At 35.4% G+C, this 27889-nt stretch overlaps 1 protein-coding gene across 2 annotated transcripts in view; it reads left to right on the top strand.

Moving 5' to 3' along the window:
• Positions 1 to 27889, top strand: part of Reln (reelin) — a 450273-nt gene that overhangs the window by 213609 nt on the left and 208775 nt on the right. For both annotated transcript variants that reach the window (XR_012445193.1, XM_074064926.1), the window contains exons 7-8: positions 12179 to 12275; positions 16276 to 16327. Coding sequence is in view for 1 of the 2 variants with exons in the window: in XM_074064926.1 (XP_073921027.1) it covers positions 12179 to 12275; positions 16276 to 16327 (149 nt within the window). In the remaining variant the exon portion in view is untranslated. The remainder of the gene's footprint in view (positions 1 to 12178; positions 12276 to 16275; positions 16328 to 27889) is intronic.

Here is a 27889-nt window from a genome sequence, read left to right as displayed (position 1 = left end):
TACTAATTTGTTGAAGAAATTAATATGAAATGGAACAAGATGATTTGTGACTTGTCTTATTAAAGTTTTTTCCTTTAAGAAAAATAATTGAACAAAGAATATAAAAATACTGGTATTTTAGGGTGGGGTGAGTTATTCTACCTGAAGCTTTACTCAGTGACTGTTTGGCTAAGAAAAAAGTCAGGCAAGTAACAGAAACAAAGGGGAATCCAGCATTCAGTAGCCAAATGGGAAAACCACAATTATAAGTGGACTTTCAAGGTAATCAGGAAGAAATAAGACTGATAAACAAACAACTGAGAAAGAAAGTGGATAAAATTATTGTCATGGATTTGGGAGCCATGGGTTGGTAAAAGAATTTATCAAGAGGAAGAGTGGGAGAAAGCAAAGACTTACTAGGACATCATTAAAAGGGAAGAAAATGGCATGAAGTTAGCCAAAGGAGCATAGCACAGAGACACGGTTGAAAGCAGGTTTTATACTTTAGGGTAGGCTACTTATGACTGGCTGTCTCTCTTTTTGTGGACCTGACTGGTTGTCTCTTCCTTGAGTCATGCTTTGAATTTCTCACACAAGAACATCTCCTGAGCTTGGCCCTTGCTTCCTCATTGTACCTAGCTCTTGGTATTTTGTTCCTGCCATGTGTCCATAAGAGGAGAGCTTTCCTCCACAACTATTTTATCTAATTTCACAGCATATGCTCAATATCCAGCTGTCCCGGACACAGTAAGTCAGGAGGACAATGCTGATGGAAGGAAGAATAGTCCTACTTTTTTTTAAGAATAAGTGGCTATAACTGAGGCCAGTAGGAAAAGAGGACCAGGTACTAGAGAAAAGGTTAGATCAAGAAGAATTAACCTAGAAGGCAACACACACACACAGGAAATCAATGTGAGTCAATGCCCTGTATAGCTATCCTTATCTCAACCAGCAAAACCCCTTGTTCCTTCCTGTTATTGCTTATACTCTCTCTTCAACAAAATTAGAAATAAGGGCAAAATAGTTTCTGCTGGGTATTGACGGGGTGGGGGGAGAGGGAGGGGGGAGAGTGGTGGGTAAGGGAGGGGATGGGGACAGGGGGGAGAAATGACCCAAGCCTTGTATGCACATATGAATAATAAAACAATGGAAAAAAAAGAATAAGTGGCTATGAGAGATTGTGAAGATATAAGCAAAATAAGACAAAATAAATATTTTTTTCTGATGATTTACCCTTGTCAGAACCTCTAATGAATCATTGTACTGGGAGACTTGAAATTGTAATGTTTTTGGAGATTGATGGTACAGTATTTTGATCTTCCATGCATTTTTCTCTGCTCTTCTCTTTCAGTTCTCTCTCACTTTGTTTTTTTTTTATGTTGTTGTTAATAACTTTTTTCTCTTATTACAAAACTCCCCTCTAACTTTCCTTTCTTTCTTTCTCCCATCCTTTTTGGGTTTTTTTACCATGATGTAATTACTCTAGGGAAAGTCTTTATAATACAAAGGTTAACCAAGAGGTATCTCACTAATAAGGTATGAATCTGGGGGGTTATTATTTCTTCCTTTAATCTGTGTTTTAGATGACAGAAACAAGAGCTCACTAAATGGAATTAAATGCCAACTACTGTCTGAAGCAAGTGAGAAAATACTGCATCAAGCAGCATGTCATAGACTTCACCATAGTAGGAAACCAGAATACTGTGTGCAGTAGTAGGATTTTAGTGGGGTTATTTTTACCCTATTTGTCATTGTACCTGTTAACGATAAAGAGATCAAATTTTTAAACTCCCTAGTGAAATCAGAAGAGTTCTCTTACCTTCCGCAGTCAGAAGTAATGAGAAAGAATGAGCTATAAATGGAGTTTGTCATTTTCACGTTTAAGGCATGTGTTAGCTCCTTAGAAAAAGAAGGCATGACATAGTTGAAGGTGATATTATTCTCAATCTTATAGTGTGAACTTCCCTTGCTGCTTTTCTAAAAGTATTTCATGTTGACAAAGAGAATAGGATTTTTTGAAATTTATTGTTTTAAAAGCTTGATCTTTCAATTTCAGATGGTCATGTGTTCTTTATTATAAAACACTATCTATTAGAAAATATGGTGACAGGTTGAGCATTTTGGTTGTTGGGGCCTGAATGGAACATACATTGATGTCTCTGAAGTAGTCAGCTGACTTCCCAGCTACCAAATGGCCTGAGGGTCTCACTTACTCTGGTGGATTCTTAGCCCCTGATGCAACCTTGACCTCACTTTGCAAGCTCACACGTCAGATTTTGTGAGCCCACAGTGTAGTCTATACGTAAGGGCAGAGACACTGTTATCTTTGGGTCAGGGAGTTACAGGGAATTTTTTCTTTTTCTTTTTCCAGTTTTAAAGGTCTTTTAATGATTAGACAAATGTTAAAATTATTTTAACATCACTGCAGAGAAATGCTGGTGAGAAGACAATTCTGGCTCATAGAATCCCAGACTGCTTATTTATGGGGCTGAGTATAAGACACCGACTCCTTCAGAGACAATAAATTATAGAGAGCTAATATGATGTCCTCAGTCTTGGGGACAAATGGCATGTATCTGAAATGGGAATTTGATGAAAACTGATTGTCAGTGAGTTTCCAGGTGATTAACTTGTTTCAGCAGAGTGGCTGGCTAAAGGCTGAGTGATTTCACTCTGATCTGAAAAGAGGAATGAGTCATGTCATTAGACTACTCTTGAGAAAATAATATTTCAATTATTTATTTATTGTTATCAGGATGATGTCACCACTAACCATTCATAAATCTCCAGTTGTGCAAAGCACCTCGATTTTCTCAGTAATCCTCACCCTCTTTCCTGTGTCCTGAAAGTCCTTCTAGTTACTGCAGTGTGTGGGTACCTCAGACTCCAGTCATGTTTCACTCCAGGCTCCTCTGTGCCTACCAATTGTGTGGTTAACATATTTCCATGCCTAATAATTTTTAAATCAGAATAAAAGGCATGATTGTACCTTTAGAAGTATACTCTCTACTGCTCAAATGTACATCACATAAAATCCTCTATACCAAGACAAAAACAGCTCCTAAATAATAGCAATAAAACAAAGATAGAGAAATGACACAAAGATAACAACCTTGGAAACTGTCAAGGTTATAGTGAAAGCCAAACCCTGTTACAAAGCATTTCTTTTTCTCTTCTGTTTATGTTTGATTCTAGTTTTATTGATATTAAAAGTAAAAATGGATAGATTTTGATCAATTATCTAAGGATGTATAATAAGCAAAGCAGTATTGAATTTGATTTTTATTTACATCAGTCCTATAAGTCCACTCAGTGTTTTCTATGAAATCCATTTCATGTTTTGCATATTTTCATTAATAAAACCAAATCCTTTTGCCCTATAAACAAAAAAAAATTTTAAAGACAGGGCGATGGGAATGTAAATTACTACAACCACAATGGGAAACAGTATGGAGACTCCTCACAAAACTGAAAATAGATCTGCTGTATGATCCAGCAATACCACTCCTAGGGACATACCCAAGGGAATGTAATTCAGGTTCCAATAAAGGCACCTGCACACCCATATTTGTTGCAGCATTATTCACAATAGCTAAGCTATAGAAATAGCCAAGATGCCTCACTACTGATAAATGGATTAAGAAAATGTGACATTTATATACAATGAAATTTCATTCAGTCAAAAAGAAGAATGAAATTTTGTTATTCACGGGTAAGTGGATGGAACTGAAGAACATAATCTTAAGTGAAGTAGCCAGGTTTAGAAAGCCAAAGGCCACATGTTTTCTCTCATTTATGTGGAATATAGACCTAATACAAATACAAGCAATATTATTAAAAACAGGTCACGCTAAGGGGAGAGCACATACAAGAGAGGGAGGGTAAATGATGGAAGTTAAGAAGATGACTATGGTTGATGTACTTCCTATACAAGAATGAACACAGAATTTTTAAACCTGTTGAAATCACCTTAAGAAAGGGACTAAGGAGAAAGAAAAATAGAGGAGATGAACCAATTTGGGTTATAATACTTATCTACATGGAAATATGAAGAAACTCCCTGTATAGCTATCTTAAACAACAACAAAAAATTTTTAAGCAAAATTGAAGAACAGGAGGGCAGAACAGGTCCTGCCTGGGGGTTGGTACCAGCAGGAAGGGGGAGGATGTGGGGAAGGATATGGGAGGGTGAATGTGGTGCAAATACTGTACTAACATGTGTGTAAGTGGAAAGGTAAGACCTGTTGAAACTGTTCCCGGAATGGGGAAATAATAAGAACTTTTGTAAATGCCACAATGTACCCCAGCACAACAATAAATAAATAAATTTAAAATAGCTATTTTAAGAATTCCAAAATAAAACAAACAAACACAGGTCTGCTATATTTCTATGCACAGCACTAGCAAGTATGATATATGGGCTAACTGGCCATTTTCACTAGTTTGCATGATACTCATGGACTTAGGAGTCTACATTATTTATAAGACTCTACCATATTAACTTCTCATCGCCCATCCACCCCATCCAAACTAAAATCTTTTTTTAATTAATTTTTTTGTTCATTTATTCACATGTGCATACATTGTTTGGGTCATTTCTCCACCCTGCCCCCCTCCCCCCCTCCCCCCCAGTTCCAGGTGAGTCCCGTTCTGCCCTTATCACTGATTTGTTGAAGAAAAGACATATGCATAATAAGGAAGACAAAGCATTTTTGCTAGTTGAGTTAAGGATAGCTATACAGAGAGATTCCCACTATTGCTTTCATGTACCCATGTGTTACGACCCATGTTGATTCAACTCTAACTGCTCTTTACATTTGCATATCATACTTGCTAGCCCTGTGCATAGAAATATAGCAGACCTGTGTTTCAGAATCTAAGATAGAGACTCCAAGCATCAGGCTATAAAGCGCATATGCTCAATGATTAAGGAAGCATGATTCCCTTCTCTTGTTAATCAGGGACCAATATACACTAGCGGTATAAATTGACAGAACTTCAACTCCAATCCTATATTGCTTTCCTGTGTTCACTGTGGAAGATGACTTCTGCACCTCACTGCCATGACAGTGTTGGAATAGAAGGCTGGTGTCCAAATTCAAAGTTGGCTAGGATTGATGCTCTTAAGCACTGACCAAAAGCTGGCTTGATGGAACTTCAAGTAAAAGCAACAGCTTTACAGGAAGGCCAGCCTGTACAAGATCAGTGCTGAGTAAGTTATTTGCTCTCAGCAGGTAAAGCCATCATCATTGTATATAATCAAAAATGCCCTTGAAGGATCCTTCAAATTTACCCAAAGTACAGTATGCATGGATGCAATACACAATTGTGCACAGTGGAATAGAAAATCTCCCAGGTAGAAAAGTCTATAGCAACTATAGCAAGGCATTCAAACCATTTGGCTTTTAAAAAAACAAATTCTAGGATGAGAACTCGATAGAGAACACTACAGTGTGCTTATTCACGTACAGAGCTTACTCCATTCTCCTTTGGTATAAAATTTTTATAATATTGACATATGTTAATAGGCCCATTTGTTATTAGAAGAATTGCATCAATTTGTAAGTTAAGTGGACTTTATTCAGTTTGTAAAGGTTGTTGATGCAATAAAAATTATTGAATTATTTTTTATTTTCAAAAAGAAAAAACCCAGCAAACAATGACTAGAACCTGAAAAAAAATAAAAACAGTCAGGGCTAGGTAAGGCGACTTATGCCTATAATCCCAGCTACTCTGGAGATGGAGATCTGAAGGCCCACAGTTACAGGCCAAACCTGGACAAATAAATCAGATGTGGTGGTGGTGGTGGTGGTGGTCGTATCCCCCATAATATCAGCTATATGGGAAGCATTGGTAGGAAGATTTCAATCTGAGGCCAGCCTCAAGGGGAAAAAAAAATTACAAGATCCTATCATGAAGGAAAAAAGGGCTGGTGTGTGGCTCAAGTGATAGGGCACCAGCTGCCAAAAAAAAGAGCAGTCATTGTAGATTTTCAAAATAAACATTGACAGTAAAAATGACAAACATTCTTTGAAATACACATTCTTTTAATAGAAGTGTAAGTCTTTTCTTGTATGGGGTTCATCAGGTTAGAATGGGAAGAATATTGTACCAGGAATTGGGGAACCTGAATTCTAGTCCTGTTTTATCATTTGTCATTTGTCAAATGAGGGGTAATGAGTGCAATGACATTGCAGGCCCCTCTAACCTAGGATCTGTGAAGTCTTGTAACAGATAAGGCACATGGTAAACAGGTTCAGAGAGGGATTAATCACTGCAGGCTTTGTATGGTCTTTGAGAATTGTGAGCATTTCACTGAAAATGTCTTTTAATCATATTCTATGGCAGAATATATTTTGATGTGGACAGTTCATATGACATGACATGGCATTTATTAGATTCTTACATTCTCTTTTTTTTCTATTGGGAAATAGGAAAAAAAAGAAAAGGTTTCTTAGATTACAGAAACATCTGGTATTTTTGCATCTTTACTAGTTAGAGATGCACTTCATTTCTAATTCTTAGCCTGAGAGGTCACATTCTTTTTAAATTGAAAAACAAAAGTTTAACTGGGATTTCCTTCCCACACGTCTGAAGAAAATGTTACCTAACTTTGCAAAGCCCATCATTGTCCTCAAAATGAGTGAAATAGAAGAATCTAGTTGTAAGGCTATAGATTTCATATTTCAAACAAACAACTGCTAGATTTTGGGACTGGATATGTGGCTCAAGTGATACAGTGCCTTCCTAACAAGTATAAGCCCCTGAATTCAAAACTCCAGTATTGCCAAAAAAAACTAGTGTCTAGTTTTTGTTTTTGTTTTTCTCTCTGAGCCTAAGGAAAATTAGGCCACTCATTATCCAGAAAATTTAACCATAGTTCTTGAGAACTTGTAGAAATATTTCATAAAAGAAGACTAGAATTTCATACATCTAGGGATCTCATTTTCTGAGAAAATAAAGAATAAGAAAGAGCACTTGCCACTTAAACATTTTAAACTTCTTTAGTGAGCCAGGGCTTACTTCTTTTGGAATTTGCATGTTTAGTTACATTTACAGATTTTTAAACTTTATCCTGTTTTTTGCTTTGCTTTGATAATGGGATGTGAGCTCAGGACCTCACACTAAAGAGGTAGGCACTCTACCACTTGAGCCATACCCCCAACCCTTTTTGCTTTAGCTATTTTTCAAATAGGTCTCACATTTATGCCTGGCTCTCCTGGACTGCATCCTCCTATTTATGCTTCCTTTGTGGCTGGGATGGTAGCATGCACCATATGCCTAGTTTTTATTGGTTGAGATGGGATCTTACTAGCTTTTTACATGGTCTGGTCTCAAACTGTGATCCTTCTGATTTGTGCCTCCTGAGTAGTTAAGCCACTGTGCCTGACCACCTGGTATATTTTTGACCTGGGTCACTGTTCTCTTATGAAACGCTCTGCCCACCAATTTTGGGGTTTTTTTTCTTTTTGGACTAGCTTGTCTGGTTTCCTTTGGGATCATTGTGTTCATCATAAAATTATGATTTATCTTTGCTTTTATGATAATGAGATTCAGAAGTATAGTTTAACAGTGCTTAATTTTAAATGATAGAGAAAAATATTATGAAGTTCATGTTATAGATTACTTCAAGAAATTCACTTTGATGGGCAGCACAAGTTGGTTAGGAGTAAGAATAGAAATGAACCCCACTGCCAGTAATTATGGAAAAGTAAAGGGAGATAGACATACATGGACTCATACTGAAGGTCATAATGGTCTGAGCTTCCCCAAATTCAGACTAGGGCCAATCTGGTTCTTCTCCAGGTATCCATTCTTGGACCTCTTCTCTTCTTTTTATTACCCTCCCTTTTCCCTGAGCTCCTAAAAACATGCACTCCCATGATTTCAAGCAAATCCGAAACTATCATATCAGAAATTCATGGGCTGGATATGCTTCTCAGCATAACCAGAGAGCAGTCAGTATCCAATCCTGTAATTCTCTATTAGAGTTGTGCTGTCCAACATGGAAGGCTCTAGCCAAGCACTTGAAATGTGGTCAGCTGAATTAAGATGTGCTATAAGGATAAAATAAACCTTCCAATTTGAAGGCATAGTATGAAAAAAAGAACATCAATATTTTCATTATTTGTAAAAATAATACATAATATTTTATTTTAATTACATTAATAATTTCATGCTAATTACATATGAAAATATAATTTGAATATATTGGGTTAAATGAAACATCATTAAAATTAATTTATCTGTTTCTATAATTTTGAGAGGTTTTCTTTTATTTGTTTTTTGTTACACAGTGCTGGGTATCAAACCCAGGGCTTTGCATATGGCAGACATGCACTCTACCACTGAGCTATATCTCCAACCCTGTTTCTTTAATTTTTACAGTAGCCATGAGAAAGTTGAAGATTACATATGTGTCTCATATTACCTTTTTTTTTTCCAGTAGCGGTACTTTATAGTGGGTTTACTTTTTTCTATCCCCACCATATTTCAAGGAACTAGAGTTAGTTTCCTAAAAGTTGGATTTGCATTGTGGCAGAATAATGGGAGTTTGAACCAAGTTCTATAATTTACTAGTTGTATAACCTTGGACAATAATAGCTCTAAATCTCAGTTTTAGCATCTTCTAAATAGGGATTAAAAATAGAGGGAGATGTTTTTTTATGAAATAGTTGAGACATTGTTTGTAGAGCTCCAAGTTCGGTACCTATCACTTGGTAAATAGTTCATGAAGCCCTCCACTTTCCTAGACCTTCCTTGGCCATGTGCCAGTATAGTTCCAGCCACTGGACTAACAGCTCATCTTATGTCTCATTATTTCTGCATAATATCCGTCCTATCACACACCCACCTTTCTTCTTTGGTTGAATAACTCATATTTCTCACGCAGTATTAGTTCTGGGGCTACCTCCTTGGATGCTTTCTCTCACTTTATCCAGTCTGAGAGAAGTACCACCACAACCAGTATATATTCCTGTTACAAAGAGTGGAGAACAATGGAAAAGGTCATAGGCACTGGGGTTGGCAAGCCCTGGATCCAAATGGCAACACTTCAACTTCACAGCTGTGTGACCTTGAGCAAATGCTTCTCCTTTTTGAAGCTTAATTTTTCTTATTAAATAAAGGCAAAAATAATCTCTGTCCTTTGAGAGTGAGGCTGAAAGGTTTAAATAGACTTTAGGGCATTAGACACATAGTAGAATGCAATAAATAACTACCAGCATATAAACCAGCCTCTGTTGTTACTGCTTGTTTACTTCTTTGCCTTTCTACTTGGAATGTGAATTGCTGGGAGAAAATGACAGTATTACATTGTTCTTGGTACCACTAAAGCTTAGCACAGTGTCTGTAAGTCTTCAATATAAATCTATAAAATATAAAAATTAATTAATAAATGATGAATGAATAAATAACACTCTGGCAGGTAAGAAAGGGTTAGAGCTGACCACCTAGAAGGATGAGCATTCAGGGTAAATTAAAATAAATTATGCTGACAAACCTAGTCAGACTGTGAGAAACTCAAGCAAAGGACATTTAAAAGATTTTGGTAGAAAGATGACAGATTTGTCCCATCAGTCATTACTACAGCCATTGTTCCTCCAATGAGGATGCTACCCAGTGAGTAGTATTTGGTACTTATAAGTCTTTGTTTCTTCAACAAGGTACTTTAAAATTTTATTTAAAAAATTTATTTAAAATTTTATTTTAAAGTTCTGGAGATATAAAGCACACAAAAAAGAGAACAGTCTAGAGGTATATTGAACCAAAATGGGGAGAGAAGAGCTGTATCTGTTTGCTTTCTCTTGAGTTTATCTTTTAACCCCTGCTATTCTACAAAGTAGCAGTGACTACACATCACACATCTATTGTTTATTCACTGTTTTTCTAATTCTAGGCTGTAGGCCATCTGCATCAGTAACAACTTTAAACAAAATACATATATCCAGGTGCCATCTAAATCCTAGTTATTCAAAACTATGAGAGGAGGAAGCCTACATAGAAACTATTTTTCTGATATATGGCTGATTTTGCACTGCTGATGAATATGAATAGATAGAATGATTGCTACAGAAGTTCAAGCAGCAGGCCTCAGATTTCATATCAACAATGGTGCTTGTAGCTAAGTTTCCCTGGAGGCTGGTGGCAGGTATCAGTACAAGGTTTGAACTTTCTTTTAGTTTTCTCTCTGTCAAAGTTGATGTTTCTCTCAAGCCATTTCACAATGACATGAAGACCAAATAATCTTCATCTAGCACTAAAGTAAGAAGCCCATCTCCTTATTATAAGTCTTCTGCTGCTTCTTTATATTTATATCACAATCACAATCAGTTTAAAGAAGTAGAAAAACAGAAAAAGAAGTTAATATAACATTTTCTGTGAGAGGAGGAGAAGGAAGGAATCAAATATACCAGTTCTGGAGCAGATTAACATGGGGTAAATCCATGATTGTCATCGCCACCATCATCATCATAGTTACTACATCATGCTCACTGTGGGCCAGGTGCCATTCTAAGTTCTTTAGACTTCAAACCTTAATAGTAGTTCTGTTTATGAGGTTGTCTGACACTCATTTGTTTGTTCAGCAAGTATTTATGGAATACAGCATACCATATGTGAACATGCCATAAATGAAGAATGAGGGACAGGTTTGTTTGCCCTTCAAACCCACTGCTGTCTCCTCTAATGTCAAAGGCATCTTACTAGAGTTTTGCTTCACAGTAATCAAGAGAAGATTTTAATCCTCCTAATAAGACTTATGATGCTATGAGTTACATTTTAAATTCCTTACCAGAAATTCCTCCTCTTCTAAAAAAATTAAAGGTACGACAGTGTTGGTCATCTTGAAAAAATTAGAATAATACCCATCACTTACTCTCTTCCATTAAGCATACAGGAAATACTTATATTTTCTTGTCAAGTTTGTGCTTACTGTGCTTCTGTCCCTGGGCTGGATGGTCTACATTATCTCTCCTCACACTTTTGTCTCCTACTGGGATGGAAGTCCCTCCTCCCTCCCTCTCTGAAATTAGCAAACAGCAGAAAGGGATAATACAGACATCTCCCAAGCAAAGGGCATAGTGCCCTTTCCACAGAGTTTGGCACCTGAAATGTGAAGGTCTTTGAAAATGATCTTTCTTCATGATATATGGCTCATGTGGTTTGAGAATCAGACAGGGGAAACACAGATCTTTCTACATGCTAGGTATGTAATGATTGCAGATTGAAATGTTACAATGAAAAGCATATTAAATGTCACCAAAAATATACAAAGTCAATTCCAGAGTTTCAGTTTCTACTAGATAGAAATGAATAAATTTATTTTGACATCCTGTCCTAAGTTTTTCTTAACTCTATCATTTTATAATAATAAAGCAGTTAATTAAATTATTTGCAAGATTAACATAATAACTCAATACCAAAATTTGCTCAAATTAGAATTCATATATTTTCAGTAATATGTGGATTAATTGTAATATCTGATCTGTTATTTTTAGCATAATGGAATGTACACATGCAAATTTATTTAAGGGAAGTTATTTTATCTATTTTTTGATTTGGAGCTCTGTTTCATAAGCATCCACAATATTTCTGCTTTAAAATTGCCAAATGATTACCTTTTAATCAACTATTGAGGACAATTATTTTAAACATTTACACTGACCATAATGTAAAAGAAAAATGTTTCAAATTTGTGAAACATCTTTTGAATTTAGAGATACAGATTTTTTTAGTTCATTAGATAGTGAATATTATGTTGCTTATTTTTAATACTTGCAAGCATTCTTATATTATAATATATAATATATATATTATATGTAATTATTGATAATACTATCTTCCATTATTAAGTGCCTACCATAAGAGTGGTTCTGTGTTTTATATATACTGTCTCTAATGCTCACAATAACTTAGGTTGTTATTGTTACCAGCATTTTACAGATAAGGAATGTGAAATTTTGGGGAGATGTAAGTAAACTTCCCAGTAGTTCAGATAACTGGAAGAACTGGGACTTGCATTCAGATTTTTCTGGTTTCAGGTCTTCTGAACCTAGTCATAATACCAAAATACCATTATCATCTGTGGACCAGTGATTGAACTGAATAGCAATAACTGTTTCATCTTTCCTTACCTGAGCAATAAGCCACCTTTTGCTACTTAGTTCTCAGACTGGGAATGCATTCTGTGCTCCTGCAGGGTTGAATGTAACAACTGTGAGACTGGAGAACAGTGTGGTACAATTATGCACGGCAATGCTGTCACCTTCTGTGAGCCATATGGTCCCCGAGAATTGGTAAGTGTATGCTATTTATGTACATTATTCCATTATAATACTTACTGAGCATTTTGCCAACGAAAGGCTCTCTTGTGCTCCTATAGTTTGGATGGAAATTTGAACCATTATTTACAGTATGAGTTCTATTGCATTTATCTCAAAATTGGGTGGGGTGATTTTATGGCCTGTTTTCAAATGTAAAAATAAAGAATTCAGTAATAAAATTGGCAGTATTAATGAGTCTGATTAAGCATAGTACATCCATTAAATTAAATGTCTTTTTAAAATATAGATACGATGTATATTATATATTTATATAATGTATATCCTGTCTAAACAATTTATGAGTTTCTAATATTTTAATAGAACCTCAGTCTTAAAATTGTCCATGTTTTCTCTTTTTAAGTAAAACTACTAGATGTTCAATTTTCTTACATTGCTTTTATTTATTTTTTTTTTTCATTTTTCTTTTATTATTCATATGTGCATACAAGGCTTGGTTTATTTCTCCCCCCTGCCCCCACCCCCTCCCTTACCACCCACTCCACCCCCTCCCGCTCCCCCCCTCAATACCCAGCAGAAACTATTTTGCCCTTATCTCTAATTTTGTTGTAGAGAGAGTATAAGCAATACATTGCTTTTAAACTGGTTCCTAACCATAGAGGCTCTTTGTTGCATTTTTTTAAAGTGAAGAATATACTCAATAAACCAGCTTTTAAGAAATTTTGGTTTATGCCAAGTTACTCAAAAGCAGATTATTTTTTTTTGACTGATTAGCCATTTCCTGCCAAAGATAAATTTCTGAATCATATTTAAAATGAAACATGAGCATTGTAAATTAAAAGCAACGAAACCACTATCCATGGGCATGTGGTTAATGAGCTTTTTGTTTTTACTTGATACTTATTTCTGACATGAAGACAACATTCATTTCACATTCCTAAAAGGATAGAAAAGCAATTGTTATGCTGTATACTGGCTCAATTACTTTGCCCCTAATTCTCTTTTTGTAACATCTTGGCTTTTCACTTTTCAATTTGAGTTTAAATAGTTGCTCTCTTTTTTATTTTCCCTCCCACATCTTTTTCATGGGGCTTTTAGTAACAGGTTGTATTTTTTACCTCTATGTTAGACACTGTTTCTAAATCATTAACTTTAAAAGTTTCCCAAAGACTGCCTTTCATAATAAAGAGGGGGGAAACCCTAGATAAGCAATTAAAAGAAGATTTAGTTATCAAAATGTAAAAAACAATTAATTTTTGTAACATGGTTCTTATTTTATGCTGCTTGAATACCCCTTTCATGGTCATAGATACATTCAATTTATTAAAGATATGAGCTATAGAACAGTGATGAATTGAAGAGTTTTCAGTTGAAATTAGAACACAAACAGAATTAATTGGATGCAAATTAAAATAATAGGTGCTCATAATTCAAGTCTCACAAGGTGTTATAATATTCCTGCAGACAAATGTGTAATTCTCCCTGAAAAAAATAGATTTGCTAGTATATTTTAAGTAATGTACCATGACTGAATTAATTATCTATGCACCTTAAAATAAAATTAATTTTATCATAGCTAACTGAGCTTAGAATAATTGCCTATTTTAGAAGATGCTCCCATTCTGGAAATCTTGGCAAATTATTTTTGTTTCAACTGGCTAGCAGGAAATAAAAGTATCTAATAATATAATGCAATAATTCATATTTCCATAGCATAAACTGAAATGTCTACCTTTTTTGATCACATGTGTATTTAATCCTGATTGTTTTACTATATAGCAGGGGAGTTGATACCCCAGTAGGCTAGTTTTGAGTTGTGTTATGTAATTAATGTGAGATTAGCCTTCAATTAAAAAGGAAAATATTCAAAGTAATTATCTTCATCTGAGAAACAAACAAACAAAAACCACAGAGATTTGGTAGAAAAATAAGTTTCCCATAAGACATCCTTAATTGCTGTATTATTTATCAAAAGCCCTTTGTTTTTAGAATGTAAGGCTTAATAACTTTTCAGAGTAAAATTACATATTTAAATTCATGATTAATAAATGCTTTATAATACCCACTTGTAAATATAGATGAGTAGATTTTATAGGCAGTGCTTCTTGTTATGCTTTTCTTTTTCTTTCCTTTATTCTCTCTGTAGCTGACAATCTTACTAATATGAGTAGTAAAGGTAAAAAATGACAATCAATTGTATATTTCCTCAGCTTCCTTTGTGAAGGAAAAAAATGTAGAATCAATGACTAATCAAAGCCTAGGGTCACCCTCAGTTAGCCCATGTAATTTGAATCTTGGCAGTATTTCATGCAACTTGCCGTTCAATAGCAGAGGTCATGACTATAGGACCTGATCACACAAGTGACACAGCATCATTTATTACACCATAAGGATAAAATGTTGAAGAGTCAAGTATATTTAGTGCACCTAGCAGTAGCAATAACCATGGTGCTTTAAATTTATGTAATACCATTATTTCAAAGACCCTATATTCAGAAGTTTTCATAGTTCATCTGGGAATCTCTTCGGCTATATAAAATCATTCAATTTATGTGAAATTAAAAGAAAACTTCTCTATTGGTATTGTGCCCCTTTGGATTTTAAGATCAAATTATCCAAGTGGAAACCCATGAGGACAGGTAGATGAACTTACTCTAAAAGCTCTAAAAAAATAGATTTATTTTAAAGGAATTTTATTGTACAATTTTCTTTGATAATTCAGGTGGGAGAAAGAGGAAAGGAAACAGAGGTATGGACATGGTGGGCTGATTCAAATTAAATGCAGAGAATTTCCTCTGTAACCATGACACCAGTGACGTTTGCTATGTTTAAAAGAAACTAGGGGCTAGTCCTGATATCTTTAGCTATATAACTTGTAAAATGTATCTCTTGTCCTCCCTTCCATTACTGTTCTTCCTTCTTTGTTGAATTTTAAAGCCATATATTTATAGCACATGCCCAGTTACCCAGGAAGATCTTGTGATTCTCATATCTCACCTGAGTTCTGGAAGAGCAAGAGGCTTGCTCGCTGGTTTCCCATGGCCCTTTTGTAGTTGTGGCCTCTGTCACTTGGGGGCTAACCCGGTGCAAGCATATGTCTAAAGATATTAAGCCATAAAAGAAGCAAAACTAAGACAGACCACTGTTTCTGCCAGTGAAGATACATTCAGGTGCTTGCTGTTTTAGAGAGAGTCTCTTGAAGCTTTCCCATGCTTTTGCATACAGAGTATGGGAACCCAACAAAATAAGAACTTTAATTTTCATCTCATTTGAGGTGAATCTCTGTTCCAAAGAATAAATAATTAATAATTTTAATTATATATGTATTATTCCTCTTCCAAAAGGGGGGGAAATTGGTTAAGCAGGCCTCTTCCCAAAACTAAGAAATTTAGCAGAAATGTATTGGAAGCCTATTGTTAGGTCCATAATCCATATCCATTCTCTCAATTTCTCTGTCTCACTCTGTCCCCCCCACCAGTTAAAAAATATCCACAGGTTCTGTGAATCACTAATTTGAAGTATAAAATTTAAATTAGTTTATTTACAAAGCTATGCAACCATTATCATAATCAACTTTAGAACATCTTAATTGCCCCCTTAGAAAATCTTGCATACTTCAGCTGCTTTAGTTCTATTTTTAAAATAATCTTTTTGTCTACTCATTTGCTCTTAATTTACCTCCTAATATTTGTTTGGTAGTCTTTTTATGACTTTCCATTTGGGTCCATTCCTATAGTAGGATAGAGGGAAAGGGGAGGTAAGTGGAAAGGACTTTGTTAAATGCCCTCATGAATAATCTGGGAGATTATTATTCATATCTAAATCAGGATCTCAACACAGTTTGTTCCCCAACAGGGGAACAGGAAATATATTTGTGTTCAGACATATTGATAAAAATGAATGAACTAGATAAGTACAACCTCTGCTGATGAATCTGTTCTTTCCTCTCTTTCACTCCCAATACCTTCCATTTTGCTTTCTATCTTGTTTTACTTTTGTATATTTCTTTTTCTAGACTACCACTGGCCTAAATACAACAACAGCTTCTGTCCTCCAGTTTTCCATTGGTAAGTGTTTTTAGCAATTATAGTAATTTACCTTGGATGTGTTTGTTTTAATTATAGTGTCCAATCAGGATTATAGTGTTTTTAGACTTACAGATATTTAAGTCTTAATATCCAAAAGAGTCAGTTCCAAGTATGCATAAAGTGCTTGAATTACTGAGGAATTGTTTATCAGCAATGCCTTTCTAATTCTTTAAAATATATGTATATGCATGCATACATATGTATATATATATATACATATATATATACATACACATACACGTGTAGTATGTATACATATTGCATATGTCTGTATATCAGATGTATTTATACACTATACATGTGTACATATAACACATACATACATTTATGTACACACACATAAATAAATAAATAAATACAGACTTTCTTAACTAAATGATTTTTAAAATTAAAGCATTCTGAAAACCCAGTTTTGAAAGTTGAAATTTATCAAGTTATCAATAACTAAATCATCTTGAAAAGTGTCTTAAAATATTCTTAGAAGAACTTTTCATTTTTCCATTCCTATGAAAGATTTTATATCCATTTCTATGCTGAGGCATCGATTTGCTACAATCCTCACTTGATTCATTAGATTCAACTTGTGGAATTTATGGTTGTAGCCTTAGGGGCATTTACCCATTTCCTTTAGATTTCCTTTGGGATAGGAAGAAAAATTTGAGCTGATGCCCTTGCAAACCATTATCTTACTGATGCCTCCAAACTCTGCTCTCCCAGGCAGGGTTCTGCATCCATAGGAAATGTTGGTATTGCTTTGTATCTATCATGTATTTAACATAATTTTACTGAATATTTGCTTAGCATTATCTTGAGGTAATTTTAAGTATGGTAAGATAAAAAACTAAGAAAACAATATTCTTATAGCACTTAACAGTATAGTAAGTAGAAGGCACTGGATACATACGGAGCACAAAACTCTAGACAAAGCCAGATTGTTATAAACAGTGGTGGGCATGTATACAGATCTTGGGGTGCCACGACCCAATTAAGGCCTGCAAGGTAGTACAACTTAGAGAGGGCTTCTTAATGAGGAATACTCCTGAAAGCTAACAACCCAATTCCCTTGAAAGGACCGGGAAAGGCTTTCCTTTCTCTAAGAAGATGGAGTGAAACAAGCAAGACACTGAAAAGGAACAGGAGTGCCCTCCTAAACCAGAGAGACCAGATATCAGCAATGTCAGATAAAATTGGGTCCATCTAAAGACCTAGTCTGTATCAGCCAGGGATTTTAACTTATTTAATAAGGAGCTAAGTGAGGGTTTAACTCATTTAATTTATCTAAAATAACATAATTTTGTTATTTATTTAACTTATTTGATAAAGGTCTGCAAAATAGCCTTTTTCTTTCTTGGCAGTAAGGAAAACAATGAAATGAAATCTTAAGAAAAGTATTTACACAGTTGAGTTGAGTGGAGTAATCACTTCCTTGATATAAACCCACATTGAGTCACTCTACAAGAATTTACCAAATAATATGCTTGTTCACGTCTGCCCAGCTCTTTCTTCAGATTAATAGGGTTCATTTGCCAAATGAAGATTAAAGGTAAAACATTTGAAAACAGACACCATGAAGAACAAATAGTGTGACTTGGGTGACAAATCTATCCCTAACCTAGGGACTCACAATCAGTAAATGCTCATAAATATTTCTTGTCAGAGTGACAAGTAACCATTACTGGTGACATCATAACATATGCAACCAAGTGCTAAATTGGTGTCATGCAGGCATTTCATAACAAAAGTGAGCTTGGGGGAGGTGATCTGAGGACCTCAACCCATGGAAAAGATGACCCTGAAGGAAACTAAAGTATACTTTTAGTGAAGCAAATAGACAGCAATGTATACCCATGTATTCATCAGTACGGAACTACTGAGCTAACTAAGATCTATGATTTGTTCATAATTTATAGAATCAGTATCTTTTTCTATGGCTTTATTTACAGACATACTAAAGATTTATGGGTTTGTTTTTCTTTTTTTGTATGTTGAGAAGGTTTTGTGCCTGTGTATTTGTTTTTACTGCTTTTTCATTTGCTTTTTGTCATTTTAAAGCAGGGGTAAGTAATTCAAACATAAATGCTTTGTATTTAGATATTAAGATATGAAAGTATTCTTAGGCCTGCATTGTTCCTTTCTATACTGTCTGTACCACAGAGTTTCTGAGGTAAATGAGAGCTGCCTATTTTGTGTGAATGTATTTTGAAAACTGAACAGTAGAAATTTACAAAGTTAAAGCTAGGCTTAGCTGGATTGGAAGATGACTGTGAAGAAAAAAGAAATATGGCATTATTTTTTCTTATGAAAGAATATAGTGTCACTTGTCAGAGGTAGTATATTTCATGCAGTTTAACAGCTCATTGTTCCCTGGAGCCTGATTTGTGAATATTTTAATTACTCAGAACTTAATTCAGTAGAGAAACTCTCTCAACTCTTTTAGAATAGGTAATTTAGGGGGAGGGGAAAAATGAGCCCTCTATACCTAGGTGTGAATTATTATGCATCTTCTCTGTGAGCTTACTGAAATTATATACTATATTTCAAATTAAAGTCTCATTTGTTTGTTCATTTATTCACATGTGCATACATTGTTTGGGTCATTTCTCCATCCTGCCCCCCTCCCCCACGCTGCCCCCCTTCCCCCCTCAGTTCCAGGCAGGTCCTGTTCTGCCTTTATCACTGATTTTGTTGAAGAAAAGACATATGCATAATAAAAAAGACAGCATTTTTGCTAGTTGAGTTAAGGATAGCTATACAGAAAGATTCCTACTATTGCTTTCATATACCCATGTGTTATGACCCATGTTGATTCAACTCTAACTTTTAAGTTACTCTCCTTAGACTGTGGGGAATTTATTATGAAATAGTAAAACCTCTTCTGAAATATAGAAATCTATATCAGACTAAAAAATTCTCTGATGACCAGATTTCAAACAAATATAAATCAAGACAGAAGTTAAGAAATTTTTAATGGCAAAATTAATTTAATTAAATGCCTATGCTTTATCAGGTTAAATACATGTTTTATTTAAGTATAAGATGCTTGGATACAAAATATATTAAAATAAGATTGAGTCTTGATTTTCAAGTTTTCAAACATCTATACTAACATACAAAAAAACTGAAGTATTAATATGTGGAATACTTCTGTGTTACCTAAGTTTGATGAATAAATATGTGAAGCCGATTATTATCCAAGGTGTCCTGCTTCTTCATCCTAGGAGTGACTTATTCCTTCTTAGGGAGTGTATACTTTAAAAGATGAGTTCAAATGAAATGTGTCCATATATATTATGTATAATATATATTATATTAACATATTAATACATTATTAATATATGTGTTATAGATTAACACATTAATAACACATATTATATAGAGATTATATATATATGTATATATATATCCAGTAGTTTCTTTTGAAACATACATATATATTTCAAATCCACTTTACCCCAAAGACCTATTTTAACTGATAAAAGAGAACATTCTGAAATTCTGTAAAATTAAATTAAACATAAGGTTCTAGCAAAAATTTTGAGGTTAATTATGAGTGGTTTTTAATTACTACAACTAATAATTAAATAAAATATGAACTTCATATGGATTAAAATACACAGTTTGAAGTAGATGTAATGCCCTTTCTCTTGAAATATTCAATTTGTCATTTACTTGATGAAACTTAAAAATAAATATCAGTAATTCATTCATAATTATGTTATTTATCAGAACTGTTCTATAGAAGGTATACAGCAGTGAGCTACAGGATGAGAAAAATTCGTCATCCATATAGCCCCAATGGTCTCTCAAACACCCACTCCTCTTTGAGAGTTCATTCTGTTGCCCTAGCCTGATGGCTCTGAACCCTTGCTTCCTCTGAATTTATTTTATAATGTTTTCTTCACTCTGCTTTGATTTATATGCTGCTTTTTTCTGCACATCTGGTTTTACTTTTTACAACTTAGGAATTCCTTAAGAGCTGAAGAATGTATATAAATCTCTTTGTTTGTAGAACAGAATTTTGTTCACAACTGGAACTAAGTAAATATGAACTGATTGGAATTTAATTCATAGTTTAGGAAAGCTACTTAGTGCTTTCTGCACTGGTGCTCAGTACTGTACCCATTCTGAGGCAGGAGAGTACGCTGAATGAAACCCATGGGTAAACTAGAACTTAATGCGACCAGCAATATCCACTTTCTTATTAACTAATAAAGAATTCTTGATCAAGGACTCTGCACCAGAGACAAGATCTAACATGATATACCTGCACTCACTATGGGGAAAGCAAAATCTAAGCAAGATACTGTCCGAGCCTTCAGAAATTTATTACCAGGCTCATTATATGTATCAAGATGTCACCCCAGTGTACCCCATAAATATGTACAATAAAATAAAAACTTAAGGAAAAAGTTTATTACCAAATAGGTAGGGGTAGTGGGGAGTCTATATGTGAGAAGAAACTAAGGCAGTAAATATCAATGATAATTAAGGGATGCAAAGCACAGAGGAGAGTGAAGGTGACTTATCAGAAGGTCTAGGAAAGAGGGTGGTCCAGAGGCATTGTACCATGCCTGCATGGAAACATTCCAGGTAGAATTCCAGTGGTTGGGAGGTGGCATGGCATTCCATACATTGGGAAAGGATGGATCTCTCTCTTCCTTAGGAGTGGCAGTGATGACTTAAAAAAATACAAATTTTTGGAAGTGAGGGAATGGGGATGGGACTGGAAGGGAGAAAAGTACAAAAGGGGAAGAGGACAGCTGTTCATTTTATGTCCTGTGGTCATCGTCCATCTGCCATAGACTGGAAGAGGTCCCCTAATGAGGTTTGGGAATTTCAGCCAGGAAAGTGACTCAGGGACAAAAATATTAAGTACAATAAATCACATACTGTCACATTTCTGTGAAGAGTTTGCAAATCCAATAGCCTACTCACTATTAAAGTCAATCAGAATAGAAATTATTGCTCTGTAGTAGCTTCACTTTAAAGATAAACATATATAAAACAGAAGATGGAAAACAGTTGCTGTTAAAACATTGCTCTTTCTACATTTTACAAGAGGTCTTTTGGGTTTAAAGGAAGCATGGTCTTAGTGCCTGTACAGAATATTTTTGAGAATTTTTACTGATTTTATTGTTCTGATTTATTTTCTCTCTCTTAATCCTTAATATCAGTTTTTAGTAGATGGTTAAAATAGATATTTTTATTCCATATAACAGTACCTCATACAACACTGTCCTTGGAAAATGTTTCCTTAGTGACAAATATGCTAAATTCCCCCGAGGTATTTTTAGTGACCAAAAAAGATATAGACATAAACTGAATTTTCATATTTAAATAATTGCTTATTTGATCATTCAAACTAACAAACAATTCTTAATTAAAGTAATACTGTCGCTCCTTTCAGACACAATCAGGCATATTCAGAGTGGTATGGCCATCGACTTTATGGTTACTTTTCAGTCACAATACCCATTCATGTCATTTGGGACCAAGAAAGCCCTAGGATACTTCCTGCCTGGGTTGACAAAACTTTGATATACTAACCATTTTCCTGCCCAGTTGTATACCCACGAATCAAACTGTTGCCCCTTTGTCCAAGGCCCCTGAATTTCAACAAGGTATAAGTTTCTGGTTCTTTGTGCAGAAATAAGACTGGCATATCAGGGCTGACTGAGTGACTCAAGCAGTACAGCACCTACCAAGACAGCATGAGGCTCTGAGTTCCAAACCCACTACTGGCAAAAAAAGAAAAAACCAGTGGCTCAAGCCTATAATCCTAGCTACTTGGGAGGCTGAGATTGGGAGGATCATGGTTCAAGGACAGCCCAGGCAGTTTGTGAGATTCCCCATCTCCAAAATCATGAGAACAAAATGGACTGGAGGTGTGACTCAAGAGGTAGAATGCCTGCTTTGCAAGCACAAAGCCCTGAGTTCAAACTCCAGTCACACAAAAAAAGAAGACAGGCAGATTTCATAAAATCCAGAAGCCTCCCTGTGTGGTAGGATACATATATACCTTCAGATATGGGGAACCACAGCTAAGAGCATGCCTACCAGGCATTGGGAAGACCATCAGCTCAGCTAAGAACTGCTCTTCTTTTTTTTTTTCATTTATTCATATGTGCATACATTGTTTGGGCCACTTCTCCCCTCTGTCCCCTCCCTCTCCCCCCACCCCCTTGCTTCCAGACAGAACCTGTTCTGCCCTCTTCTCCAATTTTGTTGAAAAGAAGACATAAACAATAATAAGAAAGACAAAGCATTTTTGCTAGTTTGAGATAAGGTTAGCTATACAGAGAGATTCCTAGCATTGCTTCCATGCACGTGTATATTACAACCTGAACTGATTCATCTCTAACCAGACCTCTTCACTACTTCCTGGTCACCTTCCCATAGTGACCTCTGTCGTTTTAAGGATACTATATTAGCGCCTCTGCAGTGGCCATGTCAAACACTTTCAAGTTTTGGGTTTCCTACCTTTCCCTATTCCTCCTGTATGTGACCCGGGTCTAATAATATTACTGCATTTGTTTTAGATCTAAAGTCCGCATACGAGGGAGAATATACGATTTTTGGTCTTCTGAGCCTGGTTAACTTCGCTTAAGATGACATTCTCCAGTTACATCCATTTACTTACGAATGATAAAATTTCATTCTTCTTCATGGCTGAGTAAAACTCCTTTGTGTATAAATACCACATTTTCTTAATCCATTCGTTGGTAGTGGGGCATCTTGGTTGTTTCCATAACTTGGCTATTTTGAATAATGCTGCAATAAACAAGGCTGTGCAGGTGCCTCTGGAATAACCTGAGTTGCATTCCTTTGAGTATATTCCTAGGAGTGGTATTGCTGGATCATATGGCAGATCTATGTTTAGATTTTTAAGAAGCCTCCATATTGTTTTCCAGAGTGGTTGTACTAGCTTGCATTCCCATCAGTAGTGTATGAGGGTTCCTTTTTCTCCACATCCTCACCAACATTTGTTGTTGGTGGTGTTTTTTGATGATAGCTATTCCAACAGGGGTGAGGTGGAATCTTAGTGGGGTTTTGATTGGCATTTCCTTATGGCCAGAGATGGTGAGCATTTTTTCATGTGCTTTTTGGCTATTTGAATTTCTTCTTTTGAGAAAGTTCTGTTTAGTTCAGTTGCCCATTTCATTATTGGTTCATTGATTTTGGGAGAGTTTAGTTTTTTGAGTTCCCTGTATATTCTGGTTATCAGTCCTTTGATGTATAGCTGGAAAATATTTTCTTCCACTCTATGGGTGGTCTCTTCAGTTTAGAGACCATTTCATTTGTTGTGCAGAAGCTTTTTAATTTTATGTAGTCCCATTTGTCCACCATTTCTCTTAGTTGCTGAGCTGCTGGGGTTCTATTGAGGAACTCCTTGCCTATACCTATTGCTTCCAGAGTATTCCCTGAAAAGCTGCTCTTCTTATGTAGCCATTTCTCATGCATCTATTTTACCCATGATCTGAGAACTGATAAAATAGTTTAATTAGGACCAAATTCTCATCTTTCCAGATAAATTTTTCTCCAAAACAACTTGCTTTGAACAGTATTAAACAAGAAGCTAGAGCACTGCTAAAGAACAAAGCTAATTTAATTTTTATAAAATTTACAAATTAATGAAAATTTGTATAGACATTTCACATTAAACAATAGCATGCATAGATACATAAAGTCTTATATAGTATAGGTTTTGTGGAGTAGGGTAAGAACAAAACAATCATTTAAACTAAGAAACATTAAATTGGCTATCCTGGAAATTACAGCATTTTAGCTTAAAATTGAGAGTTAGGTTTTGCATACTGGTCATAAGTTAAAGCTTCTAGACTTGCTATATTGGCAAGATACTGCTGTGCATACAATAGGTTAGTTTGATGCCATAGGCCAAGTGAACTAATGCTCTTAGAATTTTTTGGCAGACTCAGTAAAGAAGGATATAAAAATCTGAGTATAATATAGTCATTATTCTACATTGTTGTTGTTACAAAAGAATAAACATGTGCGGCTGCCTCCAGTGAAATATTTGGACAGATATTTGTAGAACTATCAAAATATTGATCATCTAGATAATAATAGTCTTGATTGGGGTAGAATTTTTTTTTGAAGAATTGCAAAGTAGCAAATAAGCTTTACCTGTGTTCTTGGATGCTTTGGGGGTACAGTGACAACATTTTCTTCCTTGTGAATAGTATGGCTTTAAAAATCACTTAAAAAAAAAAAAGGATAAACAGTTGCCAGAACTGCTTATTATACTGGTATTTTCATGTTGAGATCACATTTTTATCATTTAAATGTGGAATGAGGCAAGTCTCTTTCTTGAATTCCCTAGCTTAGAATAATATCTAAAATCTCCTTGGAGTGACAGTGTCTAGCTTTTTAAAAGCTTCTCTTAAACTCTCTGTTCGTTTCTTTCCACCCACTGTAACCTTGAGTTAATGGTCCTATCCTCCATTTATCTATCTTGAAAAGATGAAAGGGTGTGTTGACTCTGCTAAGATTTGTTCCGGTCATAACAAGGAGCTCTAAGCAGGCAGATTGCATCCACTCCGTAACTTTATGATGTTTCTGTATGAAATGCTGTTGTTTACATGCAGCAGCTAGAGCCCTGCAATCTTCCAGGTCTGAGATTTGAGTAATGGCAGCAGCAATGCTGGTGCGCCTTGAATCCTCCACAGGGCTCTGTCCATACACTCCTGGAGCCTGCAGTATTTATGGGCAGTGCTCTTCCCCATTTATCATTTCTGTAAGATCAGTTCTTTCCTCCTTCTGTGTCTCTGTGCTGCATTTGAAAAGGCAGATTGTTTTTAAGTCAGAACTTTGGGGAAAGAGGCTGCTTGCAGCAACCACTACCAATCCCCAAGAGGACAATAGCTCCTTCAATTGTGTTCTGCTCTGATTTACTTTGGAAAGTCCTGGGATTAGTGGGAAAGGACATAACCAAATAAAAAACCCAGGCCTCAAGAGACTAAATACAATTGATTTATCTTTCTACTATAAAAGTAAAAAGCAATAGAGGGAACTATTGGAGATACAAGCTCATGATCCCTAATCTATAGTTCCATATTATGAAAAACTCAGAAAACTCACAAGCCAGTTTTTTTTTTTTTTTAATGTATGTGGTAGCAAAAACTGACATGACCTGAATTCATTTGGCACTAAGACCTGGCTCAAAATGATTTAAGGCTATTTGTAATCTTTATTTCTACTACTTATGTGAATCCTCATGCATTTCACTGCAGAAAATTTATGTGTTTCATTAGAGTGTTGCCCCAGACTTTACTAGGGGTGTTGCATAGTGCATGGTATATGCACCATATTACCCTTCCAAAATCTGTCAATTAAGTAAAATTTTGAATTCTGTAATTCAGCTAACCTCATAGGATGTGTGAATCTGTATGTCTGTTATTCTAAAGGAAGTAGTAACTCTTTATTAGAATTTACTAATGTTTCTATTTTTAAACAGCCTTGGTTTGTTATGCTAAATTAAGCCTTCTTTAAGTTGTTTATTTTTATGTCAATTGCCTAAGAGGAATGGGAGAAAGGAAGTTTATTTGTGAATTCTGCAAACTTCCTGATTCAAGGCGATATTTGCAGTCTCCCCTTCGTATTTTACAGTCAGTAGGCTACTACATTGTCTACATCGAATGGGCTTCATTTGGTTAGCACTTAATTTCTACTTGTTCATGTGCTTGTATTTTCTGGAGATTGTGAGCTTTAGCAGCCCTAGGACTCTCCTGGCCAGTACGATACAGAAGAACTCTAGTGAGCAAGTCCTGGGGGTTACATGTCCCCTCCAACTTTTGTTGAACCCTTGGGGTTAGTGAGGGTCAGCTAGGTTTTATTCAGGTTCATTTTTTCAATAGTAGTCCAAAAGTGAGGGCATGCTTCTTGTATAAACAATTACTTAAAATAATTTCATCATTCCTAATTCAATAATAATGTGATTTATTTCCTTATCAGAATGTTTTAAGTCAGCCAAATTTACTTAAGAATAGAGAAAAGAATTTTATTTTATTTTTTATTGTTTTTTATTGTTTTATTATTCATATGTGCATACAAGGCTTGGTTCATTTCTCCCCCCCCCCGCCCCCACCCCCTCCCTTACCACCCGCCCTCCCCCTCCCTCTCCCCCTACCCCCTCGATACCCGGCAGAAACTATTTTGCCCTTATCTCTAATTTTGTTGAAGAGAGAGTAAAAGCAATAATAAGAAGGAACAAGGGTTTTTGCTGGTTGAGATAAGGATAGCTATACATGGAGTTGACTCACATTAATTTCCTGTGCATGTGTGTTACCTTCTAGGTTAATTCTTTTTTGATCTAACCTTTAGAGAAAAGAATTTTTAAAAACTATAAATTCTTTTTCTCTTCATTCTTCAACAAATACTTATATCTTTATTTATTTTAAATTAACATATAAAATTGTGATTACCATGTCCATCCTGATGTTTTTTAAAAAAAATTATATTAACATACAATAGTTGTACAAGGAGATACATTGTGATATTTACATATGTGTTACAGTATATCTTAGATTTATCCACTCTGTTGTTCTCCCTCTCCCTCATCCTCCCCTTCTTAGAACAATTTCAACAGGTTTCATTAATCTATTTTCATATATGAATACAAAATATATCCACCATATTTATCCTCATACACCCTTTTCTTATGCCCTCCCCCCTCCCACTGGTACCCACCCTCTGGAAAAGACCTGTTTTACCCTCCTGCCTTTCATTTTTTTTAAGTGTATATTGATGGTGCAAGGGGGTTCCTGGCACTTCAGGCCTATATATCTTGTGCTGTAATCAAATTAAACCCCCATTATTTACTCATTCTATTATCACCATGCTCCCCTTGTATTCACCAGTTTACTGTGCAGTATATTATATTGTATTCATATGTTCATGGGCCATTTCAGTACTTTTCATTCTCTAACATTTTCTTTCCCTCTCCTGGCTCCCATATCCCCTCAGACAGACTCACTGATACAATTTTGTTCTCTCTCTCACTATATATATGTATATGATCATACATGTATCTATATATATGTATATATACATTGTGGGATGAATGAATCTAGCTGTTTAACAGATGCATTCTCATTCTCCCTTTATTGGTCTGCCATTAAAATACATTTATGCTTGATTGTGCCATACTAGGCAATGTATAAACTGAAGTTAGTGTGGATTCCTGTGCTCTGGGACTTGTCATCTATGACATACATGAAATGCAGGAATGCACATGTAGTGCCTGCTCTGTATAGGGATGAGTTCAGGTTTTGCAGTTCTGTCTTTGAAGTTTTTAGGTGGGTGCTAGGGTTTCTCTAAGGAAAAACTGCAAACTCATACATTCAAAATTAGGTACATTTGGGAAGTGGTGGCTCACAAGTACAATCCTAGCTACTTGGGAAGCTGAGATCAGGAGGATCATGATTCAAAGCCAGCCTGGGCAAATAGTTCATGAAGACCCTATCTCCAAACTATCCAGAGCAAAAATGGACTGGAGGTGTGGCTCAAGTGGTAGAGCACCTG

The sequence above is a fragment of the Castor canadensis genome, chromosome 2 (genome assembly GCF_047511655.1).
Source record: "Castor canadensis chromosome 2, mCasCan1.hap1v2, whole genome shotgun sequence".
Lineage (NCBI taxonomy): Eukaryota > Metazoa > Chordata > Mammalia > Rodentia > Castoridae > Castor > Castor canadensis.
The sequence above is the reverse complement of the archived record's forward strand: the minus strand, read 5'-3'. Positions and strand labels throughout refer to the sequence as shown.